General features: G+C 51.2%; 14 protein-coding genes across 14 annotated transcripts; 8 read left to right on the top strand and 6 right to left on the bottom strand.

Annotated features, from left to right (window-relative positions):
• Positions 1–483: 483 nt before the first annotated feature.
• AUEXF2481DRAFT_27957 (uncharacterized protein) lies at positions 484–2521 on the bottom strand (the record flags this gene model as incomplete). Its single annotated transcript, XM_013489859.1, has 3 exons — positions 484–1751; positions 1811–2132; positions 2186–2521. The coding sequence occupies 3 exons, from the start codon at positions 2519–2521 to the stop codon at positions 484–486; spliced, it is 1926 nt and encodes a 641-aa protein (XP_013345313.1).
• Positions 2522–3666: 1145 nt separating this feature from the next.
• On the top strand, positions 3667–6064 carry AUEXF2481DRAFT_615111 (uncharacterized protein). The gene is made up of 3 exons (XM_013490106.1): positions 3667–3894; positions 3950–4612; positions 4667–6064. Exons 1-3 carry the CDS (start codon positions 3804–3806, stop codon positions 5794–5796), a joined length of 1884 nt encoding a protein of 627 aa, XP_013345560.1. The 5' UTR covers positions 3667–3803; the 3' UTR covers positions 5797–6064.
• A 1017-nt stretch (positions 6065–7081) lies between these two features.
• AUEXF2481DRAFT_27959 (uncharacterized protein) lies at positions 7082–7600 on the bottom strand (the record flags this gene model as incomplete). The annotated part of the gene is made up of 3 exons (XM_013489860.1): positions 7082–7209; positions 7270–7417; positions 7526–7600. 3 exons carry the CDS (start codon positions 7598–7600, stop codon positions 7082–7084), a joined length of 351 nt encoding a protein of 116 aa, XP_013345314.1.
• Positions 7601–8757: 1157 nt separating this feature from the next.
• AUEXF2481DRAFT_78461 (uncharacterized protein) lies at positions 8758–9837 on the bottom strand. Its single transcript, XM_013490052.1, has 3 exons — positions 9351–9837; positions 8945–9298; positions 8758–8888 (listed from the first exon to the last, which is right to left on the bottom strand). The coding sequence occupies exons 1-2, from the start codon at positions 9389–9391 to the stop codon at positions 8947–8949; spliced, it is 393 nt and encodes a 130-aa protein (XP_013345506.1). The 5' UTR covers positions 9392–9837; the 3' UTR covers positions 8758–8888; positions 8945–8946.
• Positions 9493–9843, top strand: AUEXF2481DRAFT_615199 (uncharacterized protein). The gene has a single exon (XM_013490107.1). It carries the CDS (start codon positions 9594–9596, stop codon positions 9774–9776), a length of 183 nt encoding a protein of 60 aa, XP_013345561.1. The 5' UTR covers positions 9493–9593; the 3' UTR covers positions 9777–9843.
• A 122-nt stretch (positions 9844–9965) lies between these two features.
• On the top strand, positions 9966–11761 carry AUEXF2481DRAFT_38239 (uncharacterized protein). Its single transcript, XM_013489931.1, has 3 exons — positions 9966–10508; positions 10572–10779; positions 10835–11761. Exons 1-3 carry the CDS (start codon positions 10135–10137, stop codon positions 11663–11665), a joined length of 1413 nt encoding a protein of 470 aa, XP_013345385.1. The 5' UTR covers positions 9966–10134; the 3' UTR covers positions 11666–11761.
• A 185-nt stretch (positions 11762–11946) lies between these two features.
• On the bottom strand, positions 11947–14089 carry AUEXF2481DRAFT_3522 (uncharacterized protein; the record flags this gene model as incomplete). The annotated part of the gene is made up of 2 exons (XM_013489765.1): positions 11947–14006; positions 14062–14089. The coding sequence occupies 2 exons, from the start codon at positions 14087–14089 to the stop codon at positions 11947–11949; spliced, it is 2088 nt and encodes a 695-aa protein (XP_013345219.1).
• Positions 14090–14457: 368 nt separating this feature from the next.
• Positions 14458–16761, top strand: AUEXF2481DRAFT_3523 (uncharacterized protein; the record flags this gene model as incomplete). Its single annotated transcript, XM_013489766.1, has 4 exons — positions 14458–14580; positions 14642–14785; positions 14849–16534; positions 16585–16761. The coding sequence occupies 4 exons, from the start codon at positions 14458–14460 to the stop codon at positions 16759–16761; spliced, it is 2130 nt and encodes a 709-aa protein (XP_013345220.1).
• Positions 16762–16923: 162 nt separating this feature from the next.
• Positions 16924–17498, top strand: AUEXF2481DRAFT_615226 (uncharacterized protein). The gene has a single exon (XM_013490108.1). The coding sequence runs from the start codon at positions 17086–17088 to the stop codon at positions 17371–17373; it is 288 nt and encodes a 95-aa protein (XP_013345562.1). The 5' UTR covers positions 16924–17085; the 3' UTR covers positions 17374–17498.
• Positions 17499–17841: 343 nt separating this feature from the next.
• Positions 17842–18493, top strand: AUEXF2481DRAFT_55817 (uncharacterized protein; the record flags this gene model as incomplete). The annotated part of the gene is made up of 2 exons (XM_013490009.1): positions 17842–18166; positions 18228–18493. Coding segments are annotated over 2 exons (591 nt in total), but the record flags the coding sequence as incomplete, so codon positions are not given.
• Positions 18494–19103: 610 nt separating this feature from the next.
• On the top strand, positions 19104–20673 carry AUEXF2481DRAFT_64045 (uncharacterized protein; the record flags this gene model as incomplete). The annotated part of the gene is made up of 2 exons (XM_013490031.1): positions 19104–19299; positions 19352–20673. The coding sequence occupies 2 exons, from the start codon at positions 19104–19106 to the stop codon at positions 20671–20673; spliced, it is 1518 nt and encodes a 505-aa protein (XP_013345485.1).
• Positions 20674–21062: 389 nt separating this feature from the next.
• AUEXF2481DRAFT_46485 (uncharacterized protein) lies at positions 21063–22604 on the bottom strand (the record flags this gene model as incomplete). Its single annotated transcript, XM_013489993.1, has 2 exons — positions 21063–22094; positions 22146–22604. The coding sequence occupies 2 exons, from the start codon at positions 22602–22604 to the stop codon at positions 21063–21065; spliced, it is 1491 nt and encodes a 496-aa protein (XP_013345447.1).
• Positions 22605–23930: 1326 nt separating this feature from the next.
• AUEXF2481DRAFT_3527 (uncharacterized protein) lies at positions 23931–25474 on the bottom strand (the record flags this gene model as incomplete). Its single annotated transcript, XM_013489767.1, has 3 exons — positions 23931–24214; positions 24267–25117; positions 25224–25474. The coding sequence occupies 3 exons, from the start codon at positions 25472–25474 to the stop codon at positions 23931–23933; spliced, it is 1386 nt and encodes a 461-aa protein (XP_013345221.1).
• A 162-nt stretch (positions 25475–25636) lies between these two features.
• AUEXF2481DRAFT_38246 (uncharacterized protein) lies at positions 25637–26299 on the top strand. Its single transcript, XM_013489932.1, has 3 exons — positions 25637–25699; positions 25758–26047; positions 26113–26299. Exons 1-3 carry the CDS (start codon positions 25697–25699, stop codon positions 26135–26137), a joined length of 318 nt encoding a protein of 105 aa, XP_013345386.1. The 5' UTR covers positions 25637–25696; the 3' UTR covers positions 26138–26299.
• Positions 26300–26500: the final 201 nt, after the last annotated feature.

Raw genomic sequence — 26500 nt, forward strand, 5'->3', positions numbered from 1 at the left:
GAGAGGAAGAGAAGAAGAGTCTGGGACGGAGTGAGATAAGAACTGCAACTTGATCTCGAAACCGAGTCGAAGAGGAGATGCAGCCAACCACAATCAAGGCCAGACTATGATGTGCGCGAGAGAATGGGGAGTCGCAGTAAGAACTTTGCAAACAAGAGTGTGCGTGATTGGTTTCGAGGAACTGAGCAAGCCGCGATTTCACGTCTAGAGATCACGTTGCTGTGGTTGTGGCTCGCTGATGTGAGAGATCCGTATCCTTTTGGTGTTCTCGAGATTATTTTTCTTCTAATATTGTGGATGTTCATGTATCATTCCTTCGTTGTCATGTGCTATGTAGTGATTCAGGGATAAAGGGTATGAGTAGTAACGAAGAGAACAGAATTGAATGAGAAGGTACTTCGAAAAACAAACCGGCCAACTCCCCTAAGACATCAGTGCGTGACCTCAGAAGAAAGGCTTCAAATGTACAGTTGTGTCCAAGATCTAGAGCTGTTCCTCCTCCTCGCCTTCTTCTGCGATTCGCGTGGTCAGATAGGCGGCAACGAGCGCAGCAAGACCGCCGAATCTTAACACCCAGGCCACACTGTCGTCGCCTGGTGTACCACGAGGCTTCTGCAATGCCTTAAAGATTGCACTCGAAACAAGCGTCGCAATGACTTGAGGTGCAGCGATCGCGACATTGTGGATACCGAGAATGACTCCGGCTTGATCAGCACCTTCAGCTGGGTCGCCACCGTTAGCCAAAGCCGCACCTTCAGCGGTGGCTGGGGCGGGAATCTGGTTACGACGGATGGCTTCACGCTTTGAGATCTCGGCAGCGATGAGCGCGAAAGGAGCCCAGTTGCTGAGTGCCCAAGGAATACCGATGAAGGCAACAAGAACGGTAGCTGTAGTCGTGTCATGGACGAAGAAGGTCAAGAATGTAGCGCCCGCGAAGAGCAAGTGCGAGAGGATCCAGGCGCGGCGGAGCGTGAAAGCCCTCATCTGCACGGATGGCATGCGACTCTTGATGCGTTCCCATCGGTTAGGCCCGGACAGGTTCAGCTTGCTTGTGGAATGCTGCGGAGTGTATGCGAAGTAATCGCTGCCAGTCAAAGAGCGAGGAGTTGTGGGAGTGTAGGCATGAGGCGTGAGTGGAGTATGAGGTTGGGGTGACGGTGGCTCGAAACCAGGAGCGATCAACAACGGCAGGATGACTGCTGCAGCCAAGTTCGTGAATGCGAAGATCAAGAGCGCGAAGGTGCCGATACGAGTTGCACGTTCCCAAGTGGCATCGATCTCCTTGGGCGACATGTGCGGGTTCTCGATAAAGTATGGCTCAACGTAGATCTCACCGATGTAGGTGGTGATGTAGAACAGAAAGGGAAACCAGCCGATCCAGGCAAAGAATTGAACAGCGCAGACCTTTCGTACCTGCGGAGGCAAGCGCTTCATAGAGCGGTAGAGCTCGACAAAGAACGACAAGACACCTGCCTTTTGCGGTGGCGGGTTGCCTTCCAGTCTAGGATCCCGTTCTTGGATGCTCAGACAAGAGATACTCACCGTGATGGCCAAGGCTAGAACAGCAATAATACAGAGGACCTTGAACTGTGTGTTTCCAAGGAAGCCAACATACTTGGGTAAATTGACGTAGCCAGAGAGGTAACCCAAGATGTTACCGAATCCGGACATACGGGAAGCCCATGCATTTGCATCGTTTTGCTGGTGAGTCGGAGCATTATCTACTATGAAGGCGCGAATGGCAGCTTGGACTGAGAGACGGTATGTTAGATGGATGCAGGACAGGTGACGAGCAAGGAGCGAGACATACTGCAATTGATGGAGAAGTCGAGGATATAGATAAAGCTCACGGCCCAGACAATGGAAACGACATGGACGGTCTGGGACTCTGCGCCAACCTTGAATAGGGCAAAGAAGTTTCGCACAATTTCCTTGGTCCACGCCAGCAGGACAAGAGAAATGATTGTGGCTAGAGCGCCACCGACGATGAACGGTCTTCTCTTTCCCCACCGCGAGCGACATCTATCGCTCTTGATGCCGACGTAGGGCTGGACCAGTGTACCAGACAGAGGGCCGGCAATCCAGACGAAGGCTAGGAGGGACTTGCTGATGCCTAGGCTGAGTAGATACGGCTATGGTATGATTAGTCTCAGCCGGCCTTGCAATGGAGTGAAGGCGAACTCACCGAGCCGTTGGAAAGCTCAACAGACCATGCGATCTGGAGACCACCGATTGACAAGGTCAGCAGGATCAGATACCAGCTGCTCTTCGTCTCTTCCCCACTGCCAGCGTTCCAGTTGTCCGAGTCTTCAGGAGACGGCATGGAAGACAAGGTCAGAGGAGACTCAACACCCTCGGAACGCGGCCTGATCAAGGGCGATGTTTCATCCTGGTCTTCCTGCTCTTTCTGTATGTCCAGAGAGGCGCTCGTTCTGCCATCCTGAGAGTCGCGATTGTACGAAGCATTCTTGAGGATGCCCCTCGGACGAGGCGAGGGGTTGTCGGGTCTGTAATTCGACATGGGTCGACAGAGGCGGTGAGGTTGGCCAGCGGTGTTTGGATGTTTATCAGATTGCGGGGTGCTTATTCACATGCGATTTGGATGGACAAAGACTTGGTCGACGGTTGCTGAGGATAGTCGCGGTGGACAGAAGCTGTGGAAGGAAGGTGAGACAGGTGGTATGTAAGAGAGTTGGTAGCGATCAGAATAGCTTGACAAGTAGGATGGCGATCACGAGGGCAGGTAGGTGAGCACTGAGCACGTTGGTAGGGAGGGTCGAATGATAGCGCGAGGGTTGACTAGCGTCTTTGGCTGTGATGGAAAGGCTTTCGGCAGATTGGCTCGCCCAGGAACCGCTGCTCTACGTGAAAGTGACCGCAGCGACAATGCCTCCGTTTATGTAGGTACGGGTTGATCTGGTTGGTATGTGCTTGTCCGACCACACGCTCGTCGTTCTGTGCTAAGCGTGACGTATTTCAAGATTCAGGCTCCGACTTCAAAGAAGGTCAGGGTCACCGAGCGAGTTTGGCAGCAGCGATTAACTTTGGCTCTCCCTCTTGATGAATGTAAGGCAGGCACGAGCTGTAGAATTCCACAGCCTTTATCTGGCTTAGGCGATCGCCGTGCAGAGTCTGTTCGAGACAACGGCTTCAACGAGTATTGCTGTAATCGAGGAAAGTACGAAGCATTGTGCCTTGATTACGCGTGACATAGTTTGGCACACGGGGAGGCAGGAGCGATCAGGCCCGTCCATTCTTTCAAACGGGCCGAAGAAAGTTTGTGGGGACGTGACGCGCTCGCACTCGCAGCTCTCCCGCGTGCCGTCTCCTTGTCTTGTCTGTGCTTGAACTTGTCCAAAGTGGAAGCTGTCCAGTGTCCGTAGGCAGAAGGGGACGCCTTATCAACTCTTTCGACATTTCACCCACGCTGTGCTGTTGGATCTCTGGAAAGCGCTGCACTCGAGTGTGAACAGACGGTGCCTAGTCACAAAGTCCTCCGTATATTCATATGCGATAACAATCTCGCAAGGCAGTTGACCTGCCCCCCACTACCATCGACAACATGGCTTCAATCCTGCGCGACACCGTCTTTGAGCTCATCAGTATGCCGCTCATTCCCTGTAGTCATATCCGGACAACCCGCTGACTTTGAGGCTTCAGAACGCGAGGCTGCAGACGCCGATCCAGATGGTATCCACCCATCAACCATCCGCACCACCCTCCCAGACAACTGACACGATGCGACAGAGCCCGAGGCTGGCCAGAAAGAAATCTTCGCATCATGGTCGCTATTTATCCTTATCATGCTGCTCATTGTGGCCCTTTTCACCAGTTACATGCTCCAAACGAGAAAGATTCAGGCCGTACACGAGACTGTCTTGTCCATCTTCGCTGGTGCGCTACACAACTCCATGCCATTCACACATTCTGTTCGCTGATTCCTGTTTAGGAATGGTCATTGGACTGATCCTCCGTCTTACCGCTGCTCAATCTGTGCTCGGAGCCGTCAGTTTCGACTACCAATTCTTCTTCAACCTCCTTCTTCCACCTATCATTCTAGCTTCGGGATATGAACTGCATCAAGGGAACTTCTTCCGCAATATTGGAACAATTCTCACTTTCGCCTTTGCCGGTACTTTCATCTCGGCCATGGTCTTGGGCCTCATCTTGTACGTTTGGACCCGTATCCCTCTCGAAGGTCTGGACATCACCTTTGTCGAGGCCATCTCTGTTGGCGCAACTCTCTCGGCCACCGACCCCGTCACCATTCTTGCCATCTTCAACACTTACAAAGTCGACCCGCAACTTTACACCGTCATCTTTGGCGAGTCGATTCTCAACGACGCTATTGCCATCGTTCTGTTCGAGACTGCCCAAAAGTACAGAGAGGGCGCTGCAAAAGGTCACTTGACCATATTGAGCTTGTTCGAAAGTATAGGTGTCTTCTTGCTGGTCTTCTTCGGCAGTTTGATGATTGGCTTGATCGTCGGCATCGGCACGAGTCTGTTGCTCAAGTACACCTTGGTCAGGCGTTTCCCCAAGATCGAGAGCTGTCTGATCGTTCTCATTGCCTACGCGTGCTACTTCTTCTCGAATGCCATTCACATGTCCGGTAGGTTTTGCCGATTGTCATACCAAAAAAAGCACAACTAACAAGACGCTCCAGGAATTGTATCGCTTTTGTTCTGCGGTATCTGCATGAAACATTACGCCTACCACAACATGTCCCGTCGTACTCAATTGACGACCAAATTCCTCTTCCAAGTAATGGCTCAACTGTCGGAGAATTTTATTTTCATTTATCTTGGACTATCGCTCTTCACCGAAGCCGGCTTGGAATACAAGCCCCTGTTCATCCTCGTCACAGTCGTCGGGATTTGCGTTGCTCGATACTGCGCCGTCTTCCCTCTATCGAAAGCTATCAACTACTTTATCCGCTACAGAGCCCGCAAGCTTGGTCGTGAGGAGGCGGATGTTCTTCCTAAAAATCATCAGATGATGCTTTACTGGGCCGGTCTCCGCGGTGCTGTCGGTGTGGCGCTAGCTGCCGGACTTCAAGGTCCCAATGGTTTTGCTTTGCGAGCCACGGTGTTAGTTGTTGTAGTGTTGACCGTCATCATCTTCGGCGGAACTACGGCGCGTATGCTCGAAATTCTAGAGATTCGGACCGGAGTGGTAGAAGAGATTGACAGCGATGATGAGTTCGATATTGAGGTCGTGCCTGGATCTGGCGGAACATTTACTAAGAAAGGTGGAGCTGGCTTTGGACACATGCCACGACCCAGTCAGGCAGGGGGTATCTCACTGGCCAGTGTCGCAAATGGAAGACCGCGAGCAGAGAGCAGATCAAACAGAGCGGCTCTGTACAGCACTAGCAATGCCAGTAGCCCCCCGATCCGTCCTGGTGATGGACTCGGCAGAAGAGCAAGCAGTAGAAGCGCACGGGAGCAGGCGGCGGCCGAACAAGGTCTGCTTTACCCAGACCAGAATGGAGACGCGTCTGACGATGATGAATCAGGGCTCGACTTGCCACCATCAGCCAGGCGATCACCACTCCGGGAGAATTTTCCTTCGGCTACTGATGAGCAGACACCATATGCTGATGCCAGAGCCATTGAGGCAGGTCAAGCAGAGTCAAGCCATCTTACTGCTCGTGGAGCGTTCAGTCAGTTGATGAATGCTACAACAGAAGACGCAGGCACTTTGTTCTCCAGGATCGACGAAGGCTTCATCAAGCCACATTTGTTGTTGGATCCCAGTGGTCAAAGGTCCCCTCGCCCACATGGCGGCTCATAGATGTATAGTATCTAGACTTTTCCTACCGCAAAACACTTTTCTCTCAATAATCAGTATCTCGCAGATGCACAGCATGGCAGAAATCAAGCTTTCAAAAGGCAAGGTGTTTTTTAAACTTTCAGCAGTATCCGCCGAGAGCGTGAAAATTCAGCATCTCTCAACCAAGAGCTCGAAATCACAAAAACACCATGCATCTTTACAGACCACAGCCATGCAGAGCACTGCTGCTCGGAGTACTATTGTTGTTTAGATACTCTGCCTCGGGTCTAGCCCCAGGTCACCTTCGAACCAATCTTTGAACAGCACTCCTTCCGCGTCATCTCGCGTATAACTAGGCTGTAGAAAGGCACAGTTATTTTCAGAATTCAAGCACTCGTCCCTGGGAGTACCGAGATTGGACATCTCTCAGCCGCAGGTTTAAAATCACGAAATCACCATGCCTTTTTACAGACTACAAACCCACGAAACACCTCAGCTGAGAGCACTGGTCTGGACATGTGCCCTGCCTCGAACATTGTGGCCAGGTCACCGTCAGATCAAAATTCATTCAGTACTCTCTCCAGAGTGACTACCACAAAATACAGCCGTAAAAATGCACAATTGTTTTCAAAAATCGAGCACACCTCCAGGGAGACGAGCAAATATCTGACATGGCGCAAATAAAAAGTGTTACAGGAATGCGAATATCCGTATTCGCAGTATTCGCATCCGCGTCTGTCTGCACTCTGGGATGCAAATGATTCGGATATCTGCGGATCGAGAACGAAAAGAGTGGATTTTTGCGACATTTTTCGATATTTTATTGTGTTTCTTCGACTATGTGGCAAAGTATACTAGGGCAGCGACTCTCGACAGTGAGGTACAGTGTGCTATACAGCTGTAAAAAGGCATAGTGTTTTTCAAAAGCAGGGCAACGTCAGGTATATGCAGTGCTTTCGATAGCAAGAGTCGAGCATCTCTCGGACAAAGAATGGGTTGCCCAGAGTCGCTTGCTCAACATTTTGTCGGTCATTTTCGGGCAAGATTCGACATTTACATGTTCTACACCGAGAAAAACGAACACGTTTGTGGCAGTCGCGACTTTGTCTTACCGCATCCGCGCGCTCAAGCAAATACAACATACACGAATGGGAAAGGAAAATTGTGTCTCAAGACATGCGACTTTTCATTGATCAAGTCACTTTTGAGAACGACTACCCGTTTCTCGCTACGAGAAAACTACTACCGATATCGTTTAGAGCACCGATATCTCTGTAACGGTGATGTGGACCATAGCGATCTTGCCTTAGACCTCCTCGTCGTTGGCGGCGCTGGCGGCGGTACCGACATCGGCCATGTCGTCGTCCGAGTCATCGGACACTCTGGCCTTTGACTTGGAGACCTTGGGAGTGCGCTTGGTGACGCGCTTGGCCGCTATGTGTGTGTCAGTATGGGGAGGAGTAAGATGGAATATCGATAACTAGTGTTACTTACAGCCGGGAGTAGCGGTAGAAGGCTTCTTGGGGGTAGCAGGAACCTTTTTGGGAGCGCCCTGGGACTTCATGTCCTTATCGAGGCGTCCAGCGCCTTCGACCTCTTTGATGAGGGCCAGAGCCGACTTCTTGTAGGCGCGAGTGCGATTCTCGACGGCATGAAATGTGTCGTTGAAGTAGCGGGCGACAGCATGGTTATCAACCCGTAAACATAGTTAGCAGAGATCTATGAACATCGTGGGGATAAAATTGCTCACCTTACCGCCGTTGGAGGCGATGAGGGCAGCGATGAAACGCTCAAGGGTCTCTAGGGACTTCCAATCGGTAGGCATGATTGATGATGTGTTTGGTTTGAGTGTAAGATGTGCTTAGACAGGGAAAAGACAGGGTGCAAAAGGCCGTGTTGTGGTAGAGTTGTTTGCGCGAAAGTGAAAGAAAGAGTGTGAGAAGCTGATGTAGAAGTCGTGAAGCTGTCTCCGTGGCGATCAACAGAAGTGATCGTGCGTGGACGTGTGTTGCAGGTCAATGATAGTCAGAAGACGTTTAATGTGATAGCGGGTATCGACAGCAAGGCAGGTATTAATCGTGGCAGTGTTCAGCAGGTGAACAGTAGTCAGAAGGCACTTGGTGTGATCGCCTGTATCGATAACAAGGCAGATATCGTGGGAGTGTTCAACAGTTAAACGGAACGAGAGTCAGGAGATGCTTCACTCGATCTTATGTATGGTTACCAAAGCAGGTATTGATCGTGGCAATGTTCAGCAGGTGAACGATAATCAGAAGGTGCTTGGTGCAATCACCGATATCGATAACCAGGCAGCTATCGATCGTGGATGTGTTTAGGAGACCAACGATAGCTAGAAGGTGCTTAGTGTGGTCTTCGGTATCGACCACAAGGCAGGTGTCGTGGGCGTGCTCGATGAGAGTTAAGAGATGCTTCACTCAATTGTTCGCATGGTCACCAAAGCAGGTATCTTGCTTTGTTTTGCAGGCAGAAGAAAACGACGACGCGCCTAAGTTGATCGTCGGTGTCGACAATAAGGCAGGTATCGATCGTGAGAGTGTTCGGTAGATCATAGATGGTCAGAAGGTGCTTAATGTAATCGTTGTTATTAACGGCTATCGATCGTGAGAGTGTTCAGAAGGTGAAAGAGAGTCACGAGACGCTTGGAACGATCGTGGGCATGGTCAACAAGGCAGCTATCAATCGTAGATGTGTTTGGCAAGTTAGCGATAGTTAGAAGGCACTTAAGGTGATCGTCGGTATTGATAACAAGGCAGCTATCGATAGTGTTCAGCGGGTGGACGGAACAAGAGTCAGGACATGCTCCGCTCCATCGTCTGTATGGTCACCAAAGCAGGTATCGATCGGGGCTCTATTTGGCAGGTAGGGAAGAACGACAGCATTCTTGAGTTGATTGTCGGTATGGACATGAGCACGATGACAAAGACAAAGAGAAGAGGCATACAAGGATGAGAAACAGGCGAAGGGGGACGATCGATTGATTGATTCATGACTGCTTGAGGGCTACCCTTTGTGTAGTAAAGACTGCGTCTTGTATTCCTCCTGATACGTGTGATGATACAGACGAGATTTTAGCACACTAGCATCAGAGAAGACTGTAAACATGATCAGTATGAAGAGCTTGTCTAACAGTGGAGTGGAAAACTCTTACCTTTAAGCATCTTCGTCAGCGTCAGCCTGCTCAGAGTTGACTTTCTTGGCCTTCTTCTTGGGAAGAGGGGTGGGCGCGTCCTCGTCAGTCAGAGCCTTCTTGGTCTTCTTGGCCGAAGGGGACGGCTCCTTATTGTCGGGAAGAACCTTCTTGGGTCTTCCGCGTCCTCTCCTGGGGGGAGGGGTGACATCATCTTCATCGTCTTCGGCAAGCATGGCGGCCTTGCCCTTACGCTTGCGGGTGGAAGCGGTGGCAGCGGCAGGAGCGACAGCAGCAGTGCCACCACCATCCTCAGCGTCGACCGAGCCAGCAGCGAGATCGCTGACCTCTTTCTTCAGTTTCATGAAGCGTTGACTACATCGAAAGATAAGCATAAAGGCTTGAGGCATGGTGAAGGTGAACATACCGGACAGCGTCCTTGGTCTTGCCAAGGTGGGTGGCGACCATGTCCCAGTCAAGAACAAAACGACGACACCTTCGGTCGAGTGCAAAGAAAACGACATCATCGATGGAGAGCAATATGATCAAGTCTTATGAGGCGACTGGTATAGCTTCCGACAAAGAGACTGAAGTTGTATTCAGATGCTCGAGAGCAAGACCAGAGCTCTGGCCAGTAGTCTTGCTCGCAAGGCAGTCGACGATTTGAAAGATGTCGGGTCTCAATCGTCGCCAAAGGATGGGTCTCCGTCTACAGAGTACTCCGGTCACCGTGGTATGCACCAAGACCTACCTGCTTTGCTTGACATCTGCAAAAGTTGCGGCACCTAGGAAACTAGTCTACACTGATCGACACCTATCGCTGGAGAATACCTGTATCATTCGACAAGATTAGCCGTGCTCTTGAGTAGCACATACCTTTTTTTAGAGACTCTTTGCTGGTGGTTCGGTTGCTGGTGGGACAATAGAATTGCAAGCAAGGTACGAGCTGACGTTGGGCTTCCAGAGTTGGTAAAACTTCGGAGAAACTATCGGAAGCTTTATTTTGCATTTAATTAATGATTGAGTCCACTTTGCGAAGTCCAGACATCATGAATGACATCTGAATTGACTACTTTGGTGTAGACACACTCCCCCGGATATTCACTTGATCAGCAAAGAAGACTCCGGGAAGACTCGAATACACAAGGCAGCTCGTCAAAATTACTTCCAGCAGTCATTCTAGGACGCAGAAAAGTCGATCTAGAAATACCATGACCGAACGCAACAGTGAGGCCAAACCAATTTCTGGTGGAAGCACAAATTACCCACAGCTCTCTGATCTTATTTTTAACCAAACAAGCAACAACTCCTTCAACAAAGTGCTTGGAGAACTCAAAAGAAGCACACTATCAATACCCAACAGGCTTCGCTCGATCAAACAAGATGCAAACTTTGTTTCTGACGTTGCTGAAGCGTATCAATTGCCATTGGTAGCGAACGAGAGGTGTGGAAGCTGGTATATCTCGCCGGAGCAGAAGAAACAGAGTGCATATTTCAAGAGCACAGATGGGCACATGGCACAGTGGAGCTTTAGCTTGAGGAGATTGAACTTGCAAGTGTTGGAGACGATAGCAGAGTTCGATGGGTAAGTCTCATCACCTCTATCATGGCTACTGATGGATAATGGAGGAGGCTGACTTTCGAACAGATGCATCGTCGTTGATTCTACACGGCGAGGCAAAAGCATGCCTGATGCTTTGTCAAAGACTATTCCCATATGGACGACCGTCATGAATTGTTTGCTATTTCCAGACATAACAGAGAGCCATGAGGTCACTACACCACCAACAGTAGTAGGAGCATCCGAGCACGCCCAGATCACTGCACGAATGTCAGGTTTCGTCGAATCTCTCAAGGCAAGGCAACTCCTGGTACGGCTACTTCCTCACAATCACTGACCGTGCCAGACAGACATTGAATCTCGACCTTTCGAGCATCCGTGAAAAGCTCACCAAACCTCTACGTCCGATCTGGGTCACGCCAACATCGACTCTGCCTGCTTCACCTCCAGAATTTGCTTCTTTTCATCCGGTCGTACTTCTCACGGCTTCTTCTCGCGTGTCTGGCTCAGAGTCTACATCCGAGACTGGATACGTACAAGGCGCCGCAGACGACGCGGAAGCCTGGGCTCAAGGTCTGACAGCTCCTCTCTTCTGGAAACACAGCGAAACCCTTCTTTCCACACCTGAAGACATGATCGAACAAACAATCGCCGCGCTAGTAGCCCAAGATGATGGAATCAAAGGTTCTCAACTCACTGTCCTCGGACCAAGAAAGAACATAGCAATTGGTACGATCGAAGCCGCAGAGACAGATGCAGAAACAACCGATATCGTCATCACCGTTGCGCCAAAGGAAAGCAGCATCCTACGGTCGAAGTTCAGAGCAAGGTACCTACACCTCATCCTTGCCGACGGAAAAGTAGGAAGCCGTCAGCTGCGCCACAGCCTCGCCAATCTCATCGCCTCGATGAAGATACTTATCTCCACAGCTTCTCCCTCTCGCATCGTAGTAGCAGATGCGTCTGGAAAAGACCAAGGTGTTGGCGTGGCACTAGCAATCCTATGTCTCTTCATCACAGAAGAAGGATCACTGAGGCGGGCAGAGGAAGTCAAAGAGCCGCCGAATGGATTGAACAAGGAAAAAATCAAGCAAAGACTTAGTTGGATCTCTGTGGCCAAGCCGGATGCTAATCCTAGTCGGACGACTTTGCAGAGTGTTAATGCCTTTTTGCTTGGGTAGAGGCTGTAAGTTATGATGGCGTGTATATCATAGTAAAAAGATCAAATCACCAAAGGAAAACATGATTTTGTGCAGCCACTGGGTGCTTGACCTACCACTCACCCACCTAACAGTGTCCATCGAGGGTCAAAGGGGGCTTTATTCTCCATGTCTCGCGTGATCAGCACTCTCCAATTTTCCATTCTTGGTCTTCTGATGATTTGTAAAGTCTTGGTTTGTTCATTTGATAACGTGTCGTCGTAATTATTAGCAAGTCTGTAGTGACTGTGTAAAGTATGCACTCAAAAGGTGCCATTGCCGAAGATACCTCTGCGCTTGTTCTGGCGCATGGCGGCCTTCTCGCGTCTCTGAGCTGCACGCTCTTCCTGGTCCTTTTCTCTGGCCGCCATTTGGATGTCTCGCTGCTCCTTTGCCTCTTCCATTTCCTTCTTCTTGCGAGCGATTTCCACGCGTTGCTCTTCACCCTCGACTCTCAATTCTTCTTCCAATTCGCGTGGATCCTTGAAGCCTCCGAGTTCCTGTCCAGTGGCTTCTGCGAATGATTCCAGATTCATGGGAACTGCTTCGCCGGCTAGAACTCGATTGACACGATCGGCGTCGAGGCGTTCTTCGCGAATGAACTTTAGCTTGATCTGACGGCGAGTTTTCGGCGGGAACATCTTCGAGATGATGAAGAAGTCGGTGCCAAACATGCGAAGCGCTTCGTAGAAACGGTCTGTCTCCTCATCGCTCCACGGATCCGACTTCATTTTGAAGAAAGGCACACGATCAGTGGGATCGCGTCGGCGTTCGTTGATCCAGCTCATCTGGTTCACACGCTTGGTCAAGTCATCATTTTCCGTTACGATCAGGTTTTCGGCGTTGCGCTCGGCTTGTGCTTGTCGATCGATGCGCAAACTTTCTTCATCTACCACCAGGTTTCCTTCGGCATCTATGCGAAGTCGAGGTCCTGTTACAACGGCTGGTGGTGCTTGGGGTGTCTCTGCGCTAGGCTCGCCTTCTGCGCCCTCTCCACCCTCGGCGTTCTCGACTGGTCGTGTATTGTTGTTGAGGGTTGCAGGGTCAATGCCTGCTCGAATAGCTTCTGCCTCTGCCACTCTTTTCCTGTGTACCTCGTCCCAGTCTATGGCGGCCATTTTGGTCTCTCTTTCTGATACTTTGCCCAAGCCTCTGTCTTTGGTGAGCTCGAACATGGTTGTTTCAGTGACATCAATCTCGTGGTTCTCCGGGTCCTCTACGGGGTCATCTTCGCCTGGTTCACCATCCTGCCCTTCGACCTGCTGTGCTTGCTTCTTCTTTTGGCGGGGCTGCCTTGGCTTGGGCGTAGGGCGAGCAGCTGGTTCCTGTGTCTCCACTATATTTCCATTCTCATCTTCCACGACTGTTGCGGCCGATTTTGGTGCGCGTTTCGCTCTTGAGGCTCTAGGCTTCTTTAGCTTCGCAACAGCTGCCGCATCTGTATTGTCCTCTCGGGCTCCGCTGACAGCCTGAGAAGGGTCTGCCGCCTCTTCGGAAGGTTGAGTAGCAGCGTTCTTCCTCTGTCGCTTTGCGCGAGGTTTGGGAGCCGAGGCACTCGAGTTGGCGGGTGGCAGCATCTGGGCTACAGGAGCTCTCGATTGTTCTTGGTGATTAATCAGGGAGTTTATCAGAGCAGCTTCGTGATCTGCTTCGACAGTAGGGAGAGCATGTTGATCGGCCATGGGCTGTGTGGCCTGCTCAGCTGTCGACTGCTGGGAAGGTGCGGAAGGTGGAGGCGTAGGACGCTTTCGCTTCTGGCCAGCCAATTGAGTCGGAGAAGGCGGCACGAATTCCGATTGTTGACGGGAAGAGACATGGTCGGTAGAAGAATCGGATTGATGTGGTTCCGGGTGGGTGACGGGAGGAGTGGATCCGACTATGGTCTGTGAAGTTGGAGCAGGGCTGGCGGTGGGGAGAGATGTCGCGGGTTTTTGCAGCGAGACATCGGACCGGGCGAGAGAGAGCGGCGACGGCTCCAAAAGTTGAGGGAGAGAAGCCGGTGGTGGAGGAGTGGGTTGTCTTGCAGCTTGTTGAGCGACGGCAGGAGGCGGGCGGGTTACTGGAGATTGCTGAGTTGCAGGAGGAGTAGGGAGGGGAGTAGTCGGAACATGTTGTTGGTCGGGTTGAGTCGAGGTGGACTCTGGTTGTGATGCGCCAGCACTGGCATCGAGATTGGTGGAAGATGGAGTGGGCTCAGAGGCAGGCGTAGCTTCGACTGGGTGAGCAGCGGGCTGAGTAGCGGACTGAGCGGCAGGCTGGCCGGCGGGTTGAGCAGGGCGACGACGGGCGACGGCAGCCTTTGGAGCGAACTTCTTGCCCTTGTCTGGCAAACGCGTTAGTGAGGGGAATCGCGGTTTTGTTCGAATGGCGCGTCGCACTGATGGCTGAACTGGTCAAGGGCGCCATGACGGCTAAGCGCGCATCTCTTGTTGGATTGCGAGGTCCGAGTCGATGAGTGTGCCGCTCTGTTTGCTGCGTCCCAGACGTCGATGGTTTGCTCGAGATGTCTTTGGTCGAGGAAGCAGCGTTGGACTTGGCCAAAGTTCAAAGTTGCAGCCGCTCGGCGGTCCAAAGCGCCAAGGCCCTCACAGACGCAGCATTGTCGAACACTCTCCCTCTCTCGCGCCAACTTCGCCCTACACTGTCTCTCCTAGCCTCTTGCTACCACGCCACCACGACAGCTTCCACGGCGCCCTCTTCGCCACCACCCAGCTGGCAGTGACATGACGCTCTCCGACACGACCAACTTGTCTGTCCCGTCCGCAAAGCCCACCATGGATGAGCGTAAGAGATCCATCCAGCCCGACTCGGACGACATCTATCCTAGCAAGCGCCACCAGCCCAGTCAGAATGCCCCTCAGATGAGGATGGACTCGGAGAAGGAAAAAGATGTCGAGGTATCCATCTCCAAACCACCCGTCCCCAACACGCGACCTGCCCTGCTAACTCCATTTTCAGTCCTTCCAGAAAGATGCCATTCTCCGTCAAATGAAAGAGTACAAGCGCGAGAAAGCCCTCTACGAGTCTCAAGTCCAAGACCTCTCCAAGCGCTCCCAGCACCATGACGATCATCTGCGCATCGTCGATGCATGGTTCACACAGGTGAATATCCCCCGACATGACTCCCCGCGACCATTCCCGACGCTGACGCCGCCGACCCTGTAGTTACTCGACGAGATCAGAATCCTAGTTGGCGACCTCGTCTCGGACCAGGAACCTGAAGCGGGTGAACTTTTCCGCTCATCTTTGCTGTTTGACGACAACACTCAATTCGATTCTCATCTCAAGAACCGCTCCTCCAAAATAAAGGCCGCTATCAAGGATGTCTTCGGCAGGTTGCCTGCCGCCGAACCGGAAGTCAGGAGTTTGCAGGAGAGACTGGCCGCTCTTCTGGCCAACGAAAAGGCTCATCTGATTGAAAGTCAAAGAATCATTGGTGAACGCGACCAGTTGTCAGAACGTCTGGAACAGGCCTCATACCGCTACCTTCTCGCCGAAAAGAAACTTGACCGCGCAAAAAGCGCTCAGGTACAGAAACTCGAGCGTCAAGCCACCATGGGCGGAAATCTGGAATCCAGCTCATCATCGGAAAAGAAGTCCGTGAAGAACGAAGCCGCAGAGACAAACGGCGAAGTCGACAGTGTCGTTCACGCTGCTGCGGAGACGGCTCGCAAAGAGGCTATCGCTGCTTCCGAAAAGCGCAAACTCCAAACTGAGCAACTCGAGGCAGAGAATAAGCAATTGACCGAGGAATTGACATCCGCCAAAATCCGACTTACCTCACTATCTGATGAGGACTACGCCAAATCCGACCTCTACAAACTCTTGAAGTCCCAACATGAAGATGTGATCAAGCGTGTGAATGATCTCGAAGCCACAAATCTACAACTGCGTGAGGAAGCTCAGAAGTTGCAGGCTGAAAGGACATCATACCGAAACAACATGGAAGAAGAATCACAGACGAATACAACTGACCTCGAAAGTCAGCTAGCACGCGCCGAATCCGACCTTGCTCGTATCCGCAATGCAAGAGATGAGTTGTCAGCTGAACTTTCCGTCCGAAAAGGCTCCCAGGATCAGACTCAGCTTGCTTCCGACTCGATCAAGGAACTGGCAGCGGCTCGCGAAACTCGTATCACCGCTCTGGAATCCGAAGTCGAGCGTCTCAAGCTGCAGATTGGAGAAAGCACCGCAACATCTACCAACGAGGCCGTCGACACAATGCCAATTGACGAGCTTAGGTCGCAGCTCAAGACGCTCGAGAACAGACATCTGCTGCTTAACAATGAGTTGCCCTCTATGGAAGCGGCATGGAAAAAGGCCAAGGGCCTGGCAGAGAGAAAGGTGTCCGAGATCACCGAATGGGAAGAACAGCGCACACGCATCCACGCCGAGAAAGCCAAGGCCGATCAGAAGTACTTCGCAGCAATGAAGGCAAAGGACGCACGCGAAAACGAGCTCCGAACTCTGAAAGCGCAGAATGCAAAGAGCTCCGAAATCGTGACGCAACTGAAGGACGCAGAGAACAACAGCAGATCACTGATTATCAATCTGGAGAAGCAGATTTCCGAGTCCAAGGAGTCATTAACATCCATATCCCAACAGAACAGAACAATGCAACAGAAGCTCAGCGAGGGAAACTTGACTCTCGAGAAGCTTCGCACACAAATCACCGACATGAAGAAGTTGGTCGTCTCAAAGGAAGCTGCATCTTCAGCAGCTGCATCAGCAAAGAGACAAGCCGAGGTTGAGTTGGAAGAGGTCAAGGTCCGCTTGGAAGACACCAAGAAGTCTCTCGATGCCATGAAGAGAAAGGGGCCTGGACGGGAGTCTGAATCAGACGATTGGCGTGTAAGTCCGAGTACACCATGTGTGACTGACCATAAACTGATGACCAGCAGAAAATCGCCATCTGTCCTGTTTGCAACTCGAATCTGCGCAACACTGTTCTCAAACTATGCAGCCACACTTTCTGTCAAGGTTGTGTACAGAATCTCATCGCCAACCGATCCAGAAAGTGCCCATCATGTGGCAAAGCATTCGGACATGCGGACCACATGCCTATCGTACTGGCATGAACAACGTTCCCTCGACAAACTCCACCCAAATTATCATTCAATGACCCTTTACATCACTTCTACCTTCTAATGATACCCTGGCTCTTTTCGAAGTCGCTCTATTGCTTTCTGCTCTCAAAATGCGGCTACTCTTTGTTTCTGGGATAGACACATTGATGATTTTGTCGCACAAAAGTTGTTTCAATTTACAGGATCGGGCGAAGGATATTTGCGCCAACACTCTCCTCATGCCAGCCCGATGCGACATGAAGGAATCGGACGCACGGAGTCGCTGCATAGCTCGTACCGGGATTTTATCACTACAAGAATAGCCCTGATGTTGACATGCCAGTCTTGGATAGCTGGAGCCTTATCTCATGCTCTACCTTCATTCTCGCATGTCGTTCGACAGTGATGAAACTGGATGTAAAAGTCCTGTCATGTGGATCGGCTTCACCATACCCGTGCTTAGAGCATGGATCTGTCCCAAGGCGCATCTGGCCCAGCCTGGGTTTCGTCGGACAATGGCGGACAAAACAGCGTTGTTTAGAAGGGTTCAAGCGGTCAAAGACACTCTACCTAGACCCAAGCAAGCACAAGAAGCTGAATCAAACTAAACCATGCCGATTTTAACATTTTCAAGATGACATGCAGAACTTTCGTGATGGTGTGTCTGTATGCGAGTCGCGAATGTAAAGACAGCAAAGGCATGATATTGACATGGCCTGTAAGGCGAGACCCAAAGAGACGACGATGTGGAGGCGGCCCGTTCCTCGACGTCGATCTTTCGGATGACGTGCCGACCGGAATCTTCAATCTTGCAAAGAAACTTGGATTGGTCAATTTACTTTGACAAGGACAAAGCATTACACGTTCACAACAATGGGCAAATCAAAGCGCCGTAAGACACAAGAACGCAGAGAGCACAATGAGAAGTCCAACGGTGGTCGCCCAAAATTCAACGTTCGAGATGGCCCATCAAGACCGAAACATCAGCAATCAAAATCGCAACAACATGCCAAAGCCGCAAAGAGTGCCTCGGAAAAGAAAGCATCGCCCGCGTCACGGCAGCAACAACAGAACCAGGACCCCGTAATCCCATTTGACGCCCTCGAGCGCATTCTGGTCATTGGAGATGGCGACTTGAGTTACAGCAGAAGTCTGGTGGATACACACGGTTGCGCTGCCTTGTTGGCTACGACATATGATTCCGCAGCCGAGTTGGCGGAAAAATATCCGCAAGCACAGGAGAACAAGGAGGCTATCGAGGCAGAAGAGCAAAGGGTACTACATGGGGTTGATGCGACGAAGCTTGGTCAAAGAGAAGTCAAGAAACAGGCCGGAGGTTGGGAGCGAGTCATCTTCAACTTCCCTCATGTCGGCGGAAAGAGCACGGATGTGAACAGGCAGGTCAGGTACAACCAAGGTATGTGTCTACCAACATCCCTGCGCTGTTCAGCTCTGCAGAATACTGATCACACCTGTAGAGATGCTCGTCTCTTTCTTCGGGGCTGTAACTCCCTTGCTCGCTCCTCATGGCACAGTCATCGTCACTCTGTTCGAAGGCGAACCATATACCCTCTGGAACATTCGCGATCTAGGCCGTCATGCTGGTCTCGAAGTCCAACGCAGCTTCCGTTTCCAAGCAGATGCCTATCCAGGATATGCTCATGCACGCACACTAGGCAACATTGAAGGAGGTGGAGGCTGGAAGGGAGAAGAAAGACTTTCAAGAAGCTATGTCTTCCAGATCAAGGGTGCTGGAGAAGCGGTCCAGAAGCAACAAGCAAAGACCAACAAGAGGAAAAAGATGGAGGAGAGTGACGACGATGACAGTGACGAAGACTGAGGGCTACCGTCTGTGGATTTGATCATGTGCTTATATTGTTCGATACCCAAGCGTAGACATACGCTGTCTTTTTTTTTTTCTGTTCACTTACTTCTTCCTGAGGGAAAACATTGGCCAGCGCTGTCAGCATTGCCAAGAACGCGATCGAAACGCTTCGACTCCGACAAGAACCCTCTCTCATACGTTACTCGACCATTTGGCAGCGGTCTCTAGCCTTATCATCGGACACGCCGAAGACAAAAACTTTTCATACCCAGAGCCAAGGTCCGCGCTGCACCGACGTGCGGATTTGTGGATACTGCACGCCCTTGTTGGGCGTGTTGTCGCGAATTGCAACCCGAAAAGTATAATTGCGTGATGCAGGATTCGAGCACGACATGGATCTCAGCTTGCTACTTCTGAACAGAAATATTCAAGGGAAAATTCGTTGAATGCGACAATGTGATAAATAGTGTTGATGATTCCGTAAAGGTAGGTTTTGTAATTTGTGCTTATTGACTACCTGTCCATCATCATGGTGAACGATTTAGAAAAGCATCTGGAACAGGTTCAACATGCCGTCGAGGATCACCCTCGTAAAGATGTTGATGCTGCATTACAGTTGGTGCAACAACACGGCTTGGAGCCCACTGTCCTGGATCCAGAGAAGAACAGAAGGCTTCTACGCCGCATTGATCTCCACGTCATGCCGATGATTTGCATAGTCTATTGTAAGGAAACTGTCAAGCTCCCTATAAGCTCTGCTAATTGTAATGTCTACAGTCTTACAGTATCTCGACAAGATCGCCATCTCATATGCTAGCGTCACTGGTATCAAGACTTCGGCAGATCTACACGGTACTCAATTCAACTGGATTGCGAGTATATTCTTCTTTGGACAGTTGGCTTTTGAATTTCCAACGATTCGTCTGATTCAGTTATTTCCTCTTGCCAAATATGTCGCTGCCAATGTCATCATCTGGGGTGCAGTTCTGGCCAGTCTTGCTGCCTGCAAGTCTTTTGCAACTCTCATGGTCTGCCGTGCCTTGCTTGGTGTTGCTGAAGCTGCAATTGTACCAGCATGGGTTGTCTTTACGTCTTCTTGGTATCGCAAAGAAGAACAAGCTTTCCGTGTCGGTATCTGGTTCTCCATGTGCGGGTTTGCGCAAATGCTGGGAGGCTTCTTTTCTTATGGTGTTGCCAGTCATGTGGGCGGTGATGCCAATGCTGCTCTTGAGGGTTGGCAAATCATCTTTCTCTTCCTTGGCTTGCTTACCTCGGTGGTCGGCATCGTCTTTTGGTTTGTCTTGCCTGACTCTCCTTTGACTGCAAAGTTTCTGTCGACAGAAGAGAAGGCGTTGCATGCAGAGCGCATGCGTCAGAATGAGCAAGGTATTGGTAACCGCGTCTTCAAGTGGAACCAGTTCTGGGAAGCCATCAAAGACATCAACACCTGGCTCTACGCATTCTGGATCTTCGCCGCCAACATCCCAAACTCGACCGCCACAAGTTTCGGAAACATTCTTGTGACTGGTATGGGCTATACCAAGAAAGAGAGCTTGTTACTCGTAACCCCTTTGGGTGCCTATGAGGTCGTCATCCTGATCGGCCTGACATACCTTGCTGGCAGAACAAATCAAAGATTATGGTGCTGCATCGCAGGTCACATCCCTTCCATCATCGGTGCAATCTTGATGGCCACCACCAACAAAGTCCCCGCACTCATCGGCTTCTACCTCACCGGCGGCATCCCCATCGGCTGGACCACCATCCTCGCCCTTCAAAGCACAAATGTAGCCGGCTCGACCAAGAAAATCACAGTAACCAGTATCGGTGTCATTGCCTATACAGTCGGAAACATCATCTCGCCACAGACGTTCCAGACTAAAGATGCACCGAGATACCTACCTGCGAAGATCAGCATTTGTATCTTGTACTTTTTGATCACGATTGATTTGTACCTGATCCGATGGTTTGCAGTCCGGGAGAATAGAAAGAGAGATGCTGAGAGGGAAGCACTGGGAGACAAATATGTGGTTGAAGAGAATCATGAGTTCCTCGACTTGACGGACCGTGAGAACAAAGAATTTAGATATGCTGTATGATCTATAGCATAAATCAAATCTGCGATTCCTGACGAGTATGGGGTTATCTTCTGTCTTGGGCATATGCTAAAACTGCACACGAAGCTACACGAATGCCGGTATGATCTCTTCACTCGACGTCAGCGCCCGCTTCTAGATATCTCCTCATAAACAACCCATTGAGATAGGCCCAAATGCACATTTATTCACGACATTCGAGTGGCGAGTACTTCAAACGATGAGTATCTGCGAATTGAAGATAAACACAGTATCACGGACAAGATCATTCTCATAGCGAAGGTGAATGTGAAATTCAGAATAGATAGATACAGTTGAATCGTAAAATAGCTATAAGCCAAGGTCGTTAAGCACACATGCCCATTAGGAAAGCATCATCAAATACACATCGTCTAACCGAAGAGGGCATCACCAAGTCTGATGCTGACAGTCTTGGTCTGGAGGTAGTTGTCAAGAGCAGCCTCACCGAGTTCACGACCGATACCGGAAGACTTGAAGCCACCGAAGGGCAACTGCCAGTGAAGGGTGTTGTAGGTGTTGACCCAGACGGTACCAGCCTTAAGTGCGTTCGAGACCTCAATGGCGGTGTTGAGGTTGGATGTGTGGACGGCGGCGGCGAGACCGTATGTAGTGTTGTTGCCGAGACGGACAGCGTCCTCCTTGGTCTTGAACTTGGCAATGGAGCAGACAGGGCCGAAAATCTCCTCTTGCATGATGGACATGTCGTCCTTGACATCGGCGAAGATCGTGGGCTCGATGAAGTAACCCTCGTTACCCTTGCGCTTGCCACCGGTAACGATGGTAGCACCCTCGTCTTGACCGGCCTTGATATAACCCATGATTCTGTCGAACTGGATTTGAGAGACCTGAGGTCCCTGGAAGGTGTCGGCGGCGAAGGGGTCACCGACAACGTTCTTCTGAGCACGCTCCTTGAAGCGCTGAACAAACTTATCGTAGATGCCCTCCTGGACGTAGACTCTTGAACCAGCACAGCAGCACTGTCCGTGGTTGAAGAAAATACCGAAGTTGACCCATGAGATGGCGTTGTCGATGTCGGCATCATCGAAGACGATGTTGGGAGACTTGCCACCAAGCTCAAGGGTGACCTTCTTCAGGTTGCTGCCAGCAGCGGCCTTCATGATTTGTCTACCGACGAGGGTGGAGCCAGTGAAGGCAACCTTGTCAACGTCCATGTGCGATGCAATGGCGGCACCAGCAATCTTTCCGAAACCAGAGATGACATTGACAATACCGGGAGGGAAGCCAGCTTCCTTGCACAGGTTGGCAGCGTAGAGACCGGACAGAGGGGTCTGTTCGGCGGTCTTGAGGACGACGGTGTTACCGCAGGCAATAGCAGGACCGATCTTCCATGCCCACATGAGCAGGGGGAAGTTCCAGGGAATGATCTGACCGCAAACACCAATCTGAAATGATGGTCAGTATTGAGTGGGTGAGTTTGGTGTGCAGCTACTTACAGGCTCCTTTCTGATGTAGTTAAAGGTGTCGGGGCTGGTGTCGACAACCTTACCCTCAATCTTGTCGGCCCATCCACCGTAGTATCTCAGGCAGCCAGAGGCAGCGGCGACATCGCCCTTGGCCATTGTGAAAGCCTTGCCGTTATCGAGGGACTCGATGGCGGCAAGCTGGTCTGAACGCTCATCAAAGAGGTCGGCGAGCTTGACAAGGAGCTTGCCACGCTCGTTGGGGGTAACCTTACGCCAGTCACCCTCGAAGGCCTTGCGAGCAGCTGCGACGGCAATGTCGACATCCTTCTCGCTGGCCTCGTGGACAGAGCAGATGACCTTCTCGTTTGTGGGGTTGATGACCTCGAATTGCTTGCCATCAACACCCTTGACGAACTCATTGTTAATGAAGAGACCGGTGGGCTGCTCGTACTTGCCCGTGGTCGGGGTCTCAAGTTGGATTGAAGTCATGATTGTGTGATATAAATGTGGGGGGTATCTCAAACACAAAAAAACAAGAGGAGAGAGGAACGGATGTCAGGAGAGAAACGTGTGCATTCGGGCATGATCAAGGTATTTGTACTCGACGTGTTCGCCTCTACAAGCTCCAGACATTCCGGGTCCACCGAACCAATCTCCACTCGTCCTGGAGCGGACCTTTCCCTATCCGGACATAAATGGGAGGTGATAGGCGACCGCCAGACCTCGGACTCGCGGAGTGTGTTTGGCAGGCGGGGCAAGGGCGGCACTACCCCGCGCGCTGTACTCCTCTTGGAGTTACCGGGGAAGGAACGATGAACCATGCCAGAGCAGGAAAGACTCTTGAATCAGCCGCCACATTCTTGTATCTTCTGCATCGATCAGTCCATATCCATTGACCCTTAGGTACCTCTTGCTGCATGCTCAAGAGGACGAGAAATCAATCTGATAGCTTCTCGCAGGCATTGCCTCGAGATGCCGAAGGACGTCAATGCGTCGAATCTGCTCGGGTGAGTTGCCTCCGAGTGAGACCTGCAACAAAATTATTACGAATGTCGTCGAATGCTGCGATCTGAGTGGTCCATTTTCAGCCTCGGGATACTTGCTTTATCTGACCACTGCAACATCATTCCCAACTTGTCACTCCGAACTATCTCCACGGTAGTAATCTCAATGGAGCTCTCAGAATGCACAATGTTTGCCAAACGTGTACCGATTCTCGAGAGACGGAATGGTACCAGACTTGCAAGAGGATCTATTCCGCCTCAAAATCGAGACTGAGATTCCACAGTCCTTTTCGAAACCGAGATGGATCGATCCTTCACCACCCCTCTTGAACCACGTGTGTAGCTCATCATCCATCTCCGCATCTGAAGACCATGGAGGGCGAAATTCCGCAGCCCCGATCATCAGCTACCTTGGCACAGCCTCGATGCATTATCAATGCCATGTGCATTACGGACTTATGGGACTCATCTCTGCTCAGATCTTTCTCGTCGCTATCATGCAGCTGCAGTGTGCAGTCATCTTGCAGACGCTCAGTTAACACGCGGTTAACACAAGAATGTTAAGTTACTGTGGAGCATATCCGCATAGACTTGCTCAAGGTTGGTGGCTTTGGCCTAGATCGTCGGATGCGGAGAAGCTCCCATTTGTAAGCCAAACCTTCCCCCTCACAACATCAAGGTATCGGAAAGCGTTTGCCCCTCACAGTATCGTGTCCTGGTGCTCTCCAGAGCCTGGTTTGGCTGACACACATTCTTTCTTGTCAGCTTCTGTTGACTCATCTCAACTACATTAGGATCTGCAACTGCTATTTCATAAGATTCGCCAGAACGAAAGAATATTATCAAAAGCAGGACCTCTCCCAGGTTCTGTAATGGCCTCAATGGAAGCTGTGCCTGAGAGTTGCTCGTTGGCTTTTCCGAGCTGCTCGTCGTCCGATTCAGAGTCGTTGCTATCCGCGCTGCCGCTTGAGGAGCTCAAGTCGGACTCGGAATCAGAGTCGCCCAAGTCGACCAGATCGCTCGGACTTCGACGTTGACCAGACGTGGTTATGAGCATCGGATCGCGATGGCTAAGTATCGTATTGCTTACCGCCGCTGTTTCTGCGTTAGTGGAGGTTGGCGCAAGTCGAGGATTGGAACTACTCACCATGACTAACATGCAATGCAAAATCTGGCTCTATGCGGCCCTCTCTGCCTGTAACATCTTGCCATGCTCTGACCTTACCATCTGTACCACCCGCCCAGACATTGACCTTGCCGTACGCATCGCTTGCGAGATCGAAAGAAAGCTTCAGTGTGGTAAGAGCACAGCGACCAGAAAGATAGCTCAGTCGTCGGCCAGTATGTCTGATATCATAGACGAGCAAAGCATCGCTCTGACGTTCGGCGACGAAGAGGTAGTTTCCACATGGACTCCAGGCAAGTTGGCTGACACCGTTTCCTTTGAGCACAGAATCCTCCAAATCGTTGTAGCTCAAGTCGAAGGCAGTCACACATTCTCCTTGACCAGCAGCCTCGAACAGGCCCACCTGACGATTATATGTGCCTGCGGCCAAGATGTTGTCGCCGGACAGAGCCAAGGAGGAGATTATGCCACCAATGCCACCCGAGTCTGCCCCATACAGTTTCCTCGCCTTTCGGCCTTTTCGTGTCGGACATTCGTAGGTAGGACCATCACCGTTGTGTACGTCGAACACAGCAATGGTATCTTTTGCGCCGGCAACAAAGCGGGTGTTGTCCACAAAGAGCAGAGACGATGGTGAGATGTATGCTTCGGTGAGAGAGTTTTGCCAAGTATAAGAGGCATGAATATATGCAATGTCAAGAGCATTGATCAGGCGTAGAGGCAGGTCTGGATGGGAGGTCACAAGGAGAGTGCTGGCGGGATTGGTGACATCGAAAGCCGGGTGAAGGGTGAGCGAGGTGAGCTTGAGCGGTGATGGAGCTGAACAGTAGGGCGAGACTTCTGTGGCCTTCTCGTCCGAATGAATTGACGGACTTGCACATGTCAGCTAGACGGAGGCAGGAACAAGACAGAAACAGGAAGGCAGATGAGAATAGGAAAGGAAGATCAAAGGCAGTCGCGCCTTCCTCGTGTCCTTACACTGCAAAAGTCCTCAAGATGAGATCCTCGTTATATGTGACTACAGCGGTACCATCAGATGACAAGAGAGCGTGTCGAAAACAATTGCTCTCGTTCTTGTCTGCAGGGGTTGCGACGCCGTGGACTTGATCAGCCCAGCCTGGATGCGCTTCGTCGACGGTACAGCGATATCTGTCGCCTGTTGAAGCAACGCATCGCAGACTTGTACCTTGCTCTGCGTCAGTCTCGGCGACGACAGATGGCTCACGCATTGAATCGATGGACGTGACGAGATAGCGTCGCGGATGTTCGGAGGAGAGAAAGTGCCTGAAGCTTTGACCGCATGTCCCCAGGCCGAGGGTCTCGACGGCGCTGTGCCTTCTGGAATTTTCCACCGACAGCAATACATCAATCGCCGCTACACTTCTTTCTCCAACAGCATACACATCTATATCCCCGTCGAATCACCCTCGTCGAACATATCCACCGTCAAAATGGTACGCTTTGCGCCACCTCCGAGCCGAACAATCAACGACTAACGCTGCCGAAATACAGTCCACCATCGCCGCCAAGTCCATCAAGGCTCTCGCTCCTCTGCTCGACCGTGTCCTTGTCCAGCGCATCAAGGCCGAGACCAAGACCGCCGGTGGTATCTTCCTTCCTGAGTCGGCCGTCAAGGAGCTCAACGAGGCCAAGGTCCTCGCTGTTGGCCCCGGTGCCTTCGACCGTGACGGCAAGCGCATTGCCCCCTCTGTCCAGCCTGGTGACAAGGTCTTGATCCCCCAGTTCGGTGGTTCGCCCATCAAGGTCGGCGAGGACGAGTACTCGCTCTTCCGCGATCACGAGTACGTACCATCATTGCCTCAACCAGAGAACTGAAGAACGATATGACTAACTATGGCGACCACAGGCTCCTGGCCAAGATCAACGAGTAAATTACATGATACCCCCGATCCTTCTCTCGACGAAAACATACCCACATATACTTGTATCAACATCACACGTTCTGACGATCTGCGCAATGACCGCTCGGCTGAGCACATCAAGAGTCTGAAGAGCACACAAAACTTGTAGTATATCATAACTTCCTTCTGTTGTATTTACCAGCGACTCTTTCTCAAAAACAGTTTTCGCATCCTCGAAATGTAGCATTGTCTCTCAATGGACAACACACCACTCTTGAAAAGTATTGTGCCTTTTTACAGCTCGTCTTTCAGTATATCATCGTGACGACGAGAGACTCGACTCGGAATGGACAAACAGAGCTGAGTTCAGCGCTACTGATCGTCTCTCAGTGG

The sequence above is a fragment of the Aureobasidium subglaciale genome (assembly GCF_000721755.1).
Source record: "Aureobasidium subglaciale EXF-2481 unplaced genomic scaffold scaffold_6, whole genome shotgun sequence".
Lineage (NCBI taxonomy): Eukaryota > Fungi > Ascomycota > Dothideomycetes > Dothideales > Saccotheciaceae > Aureobasidium > Aureobasidium subglaciale.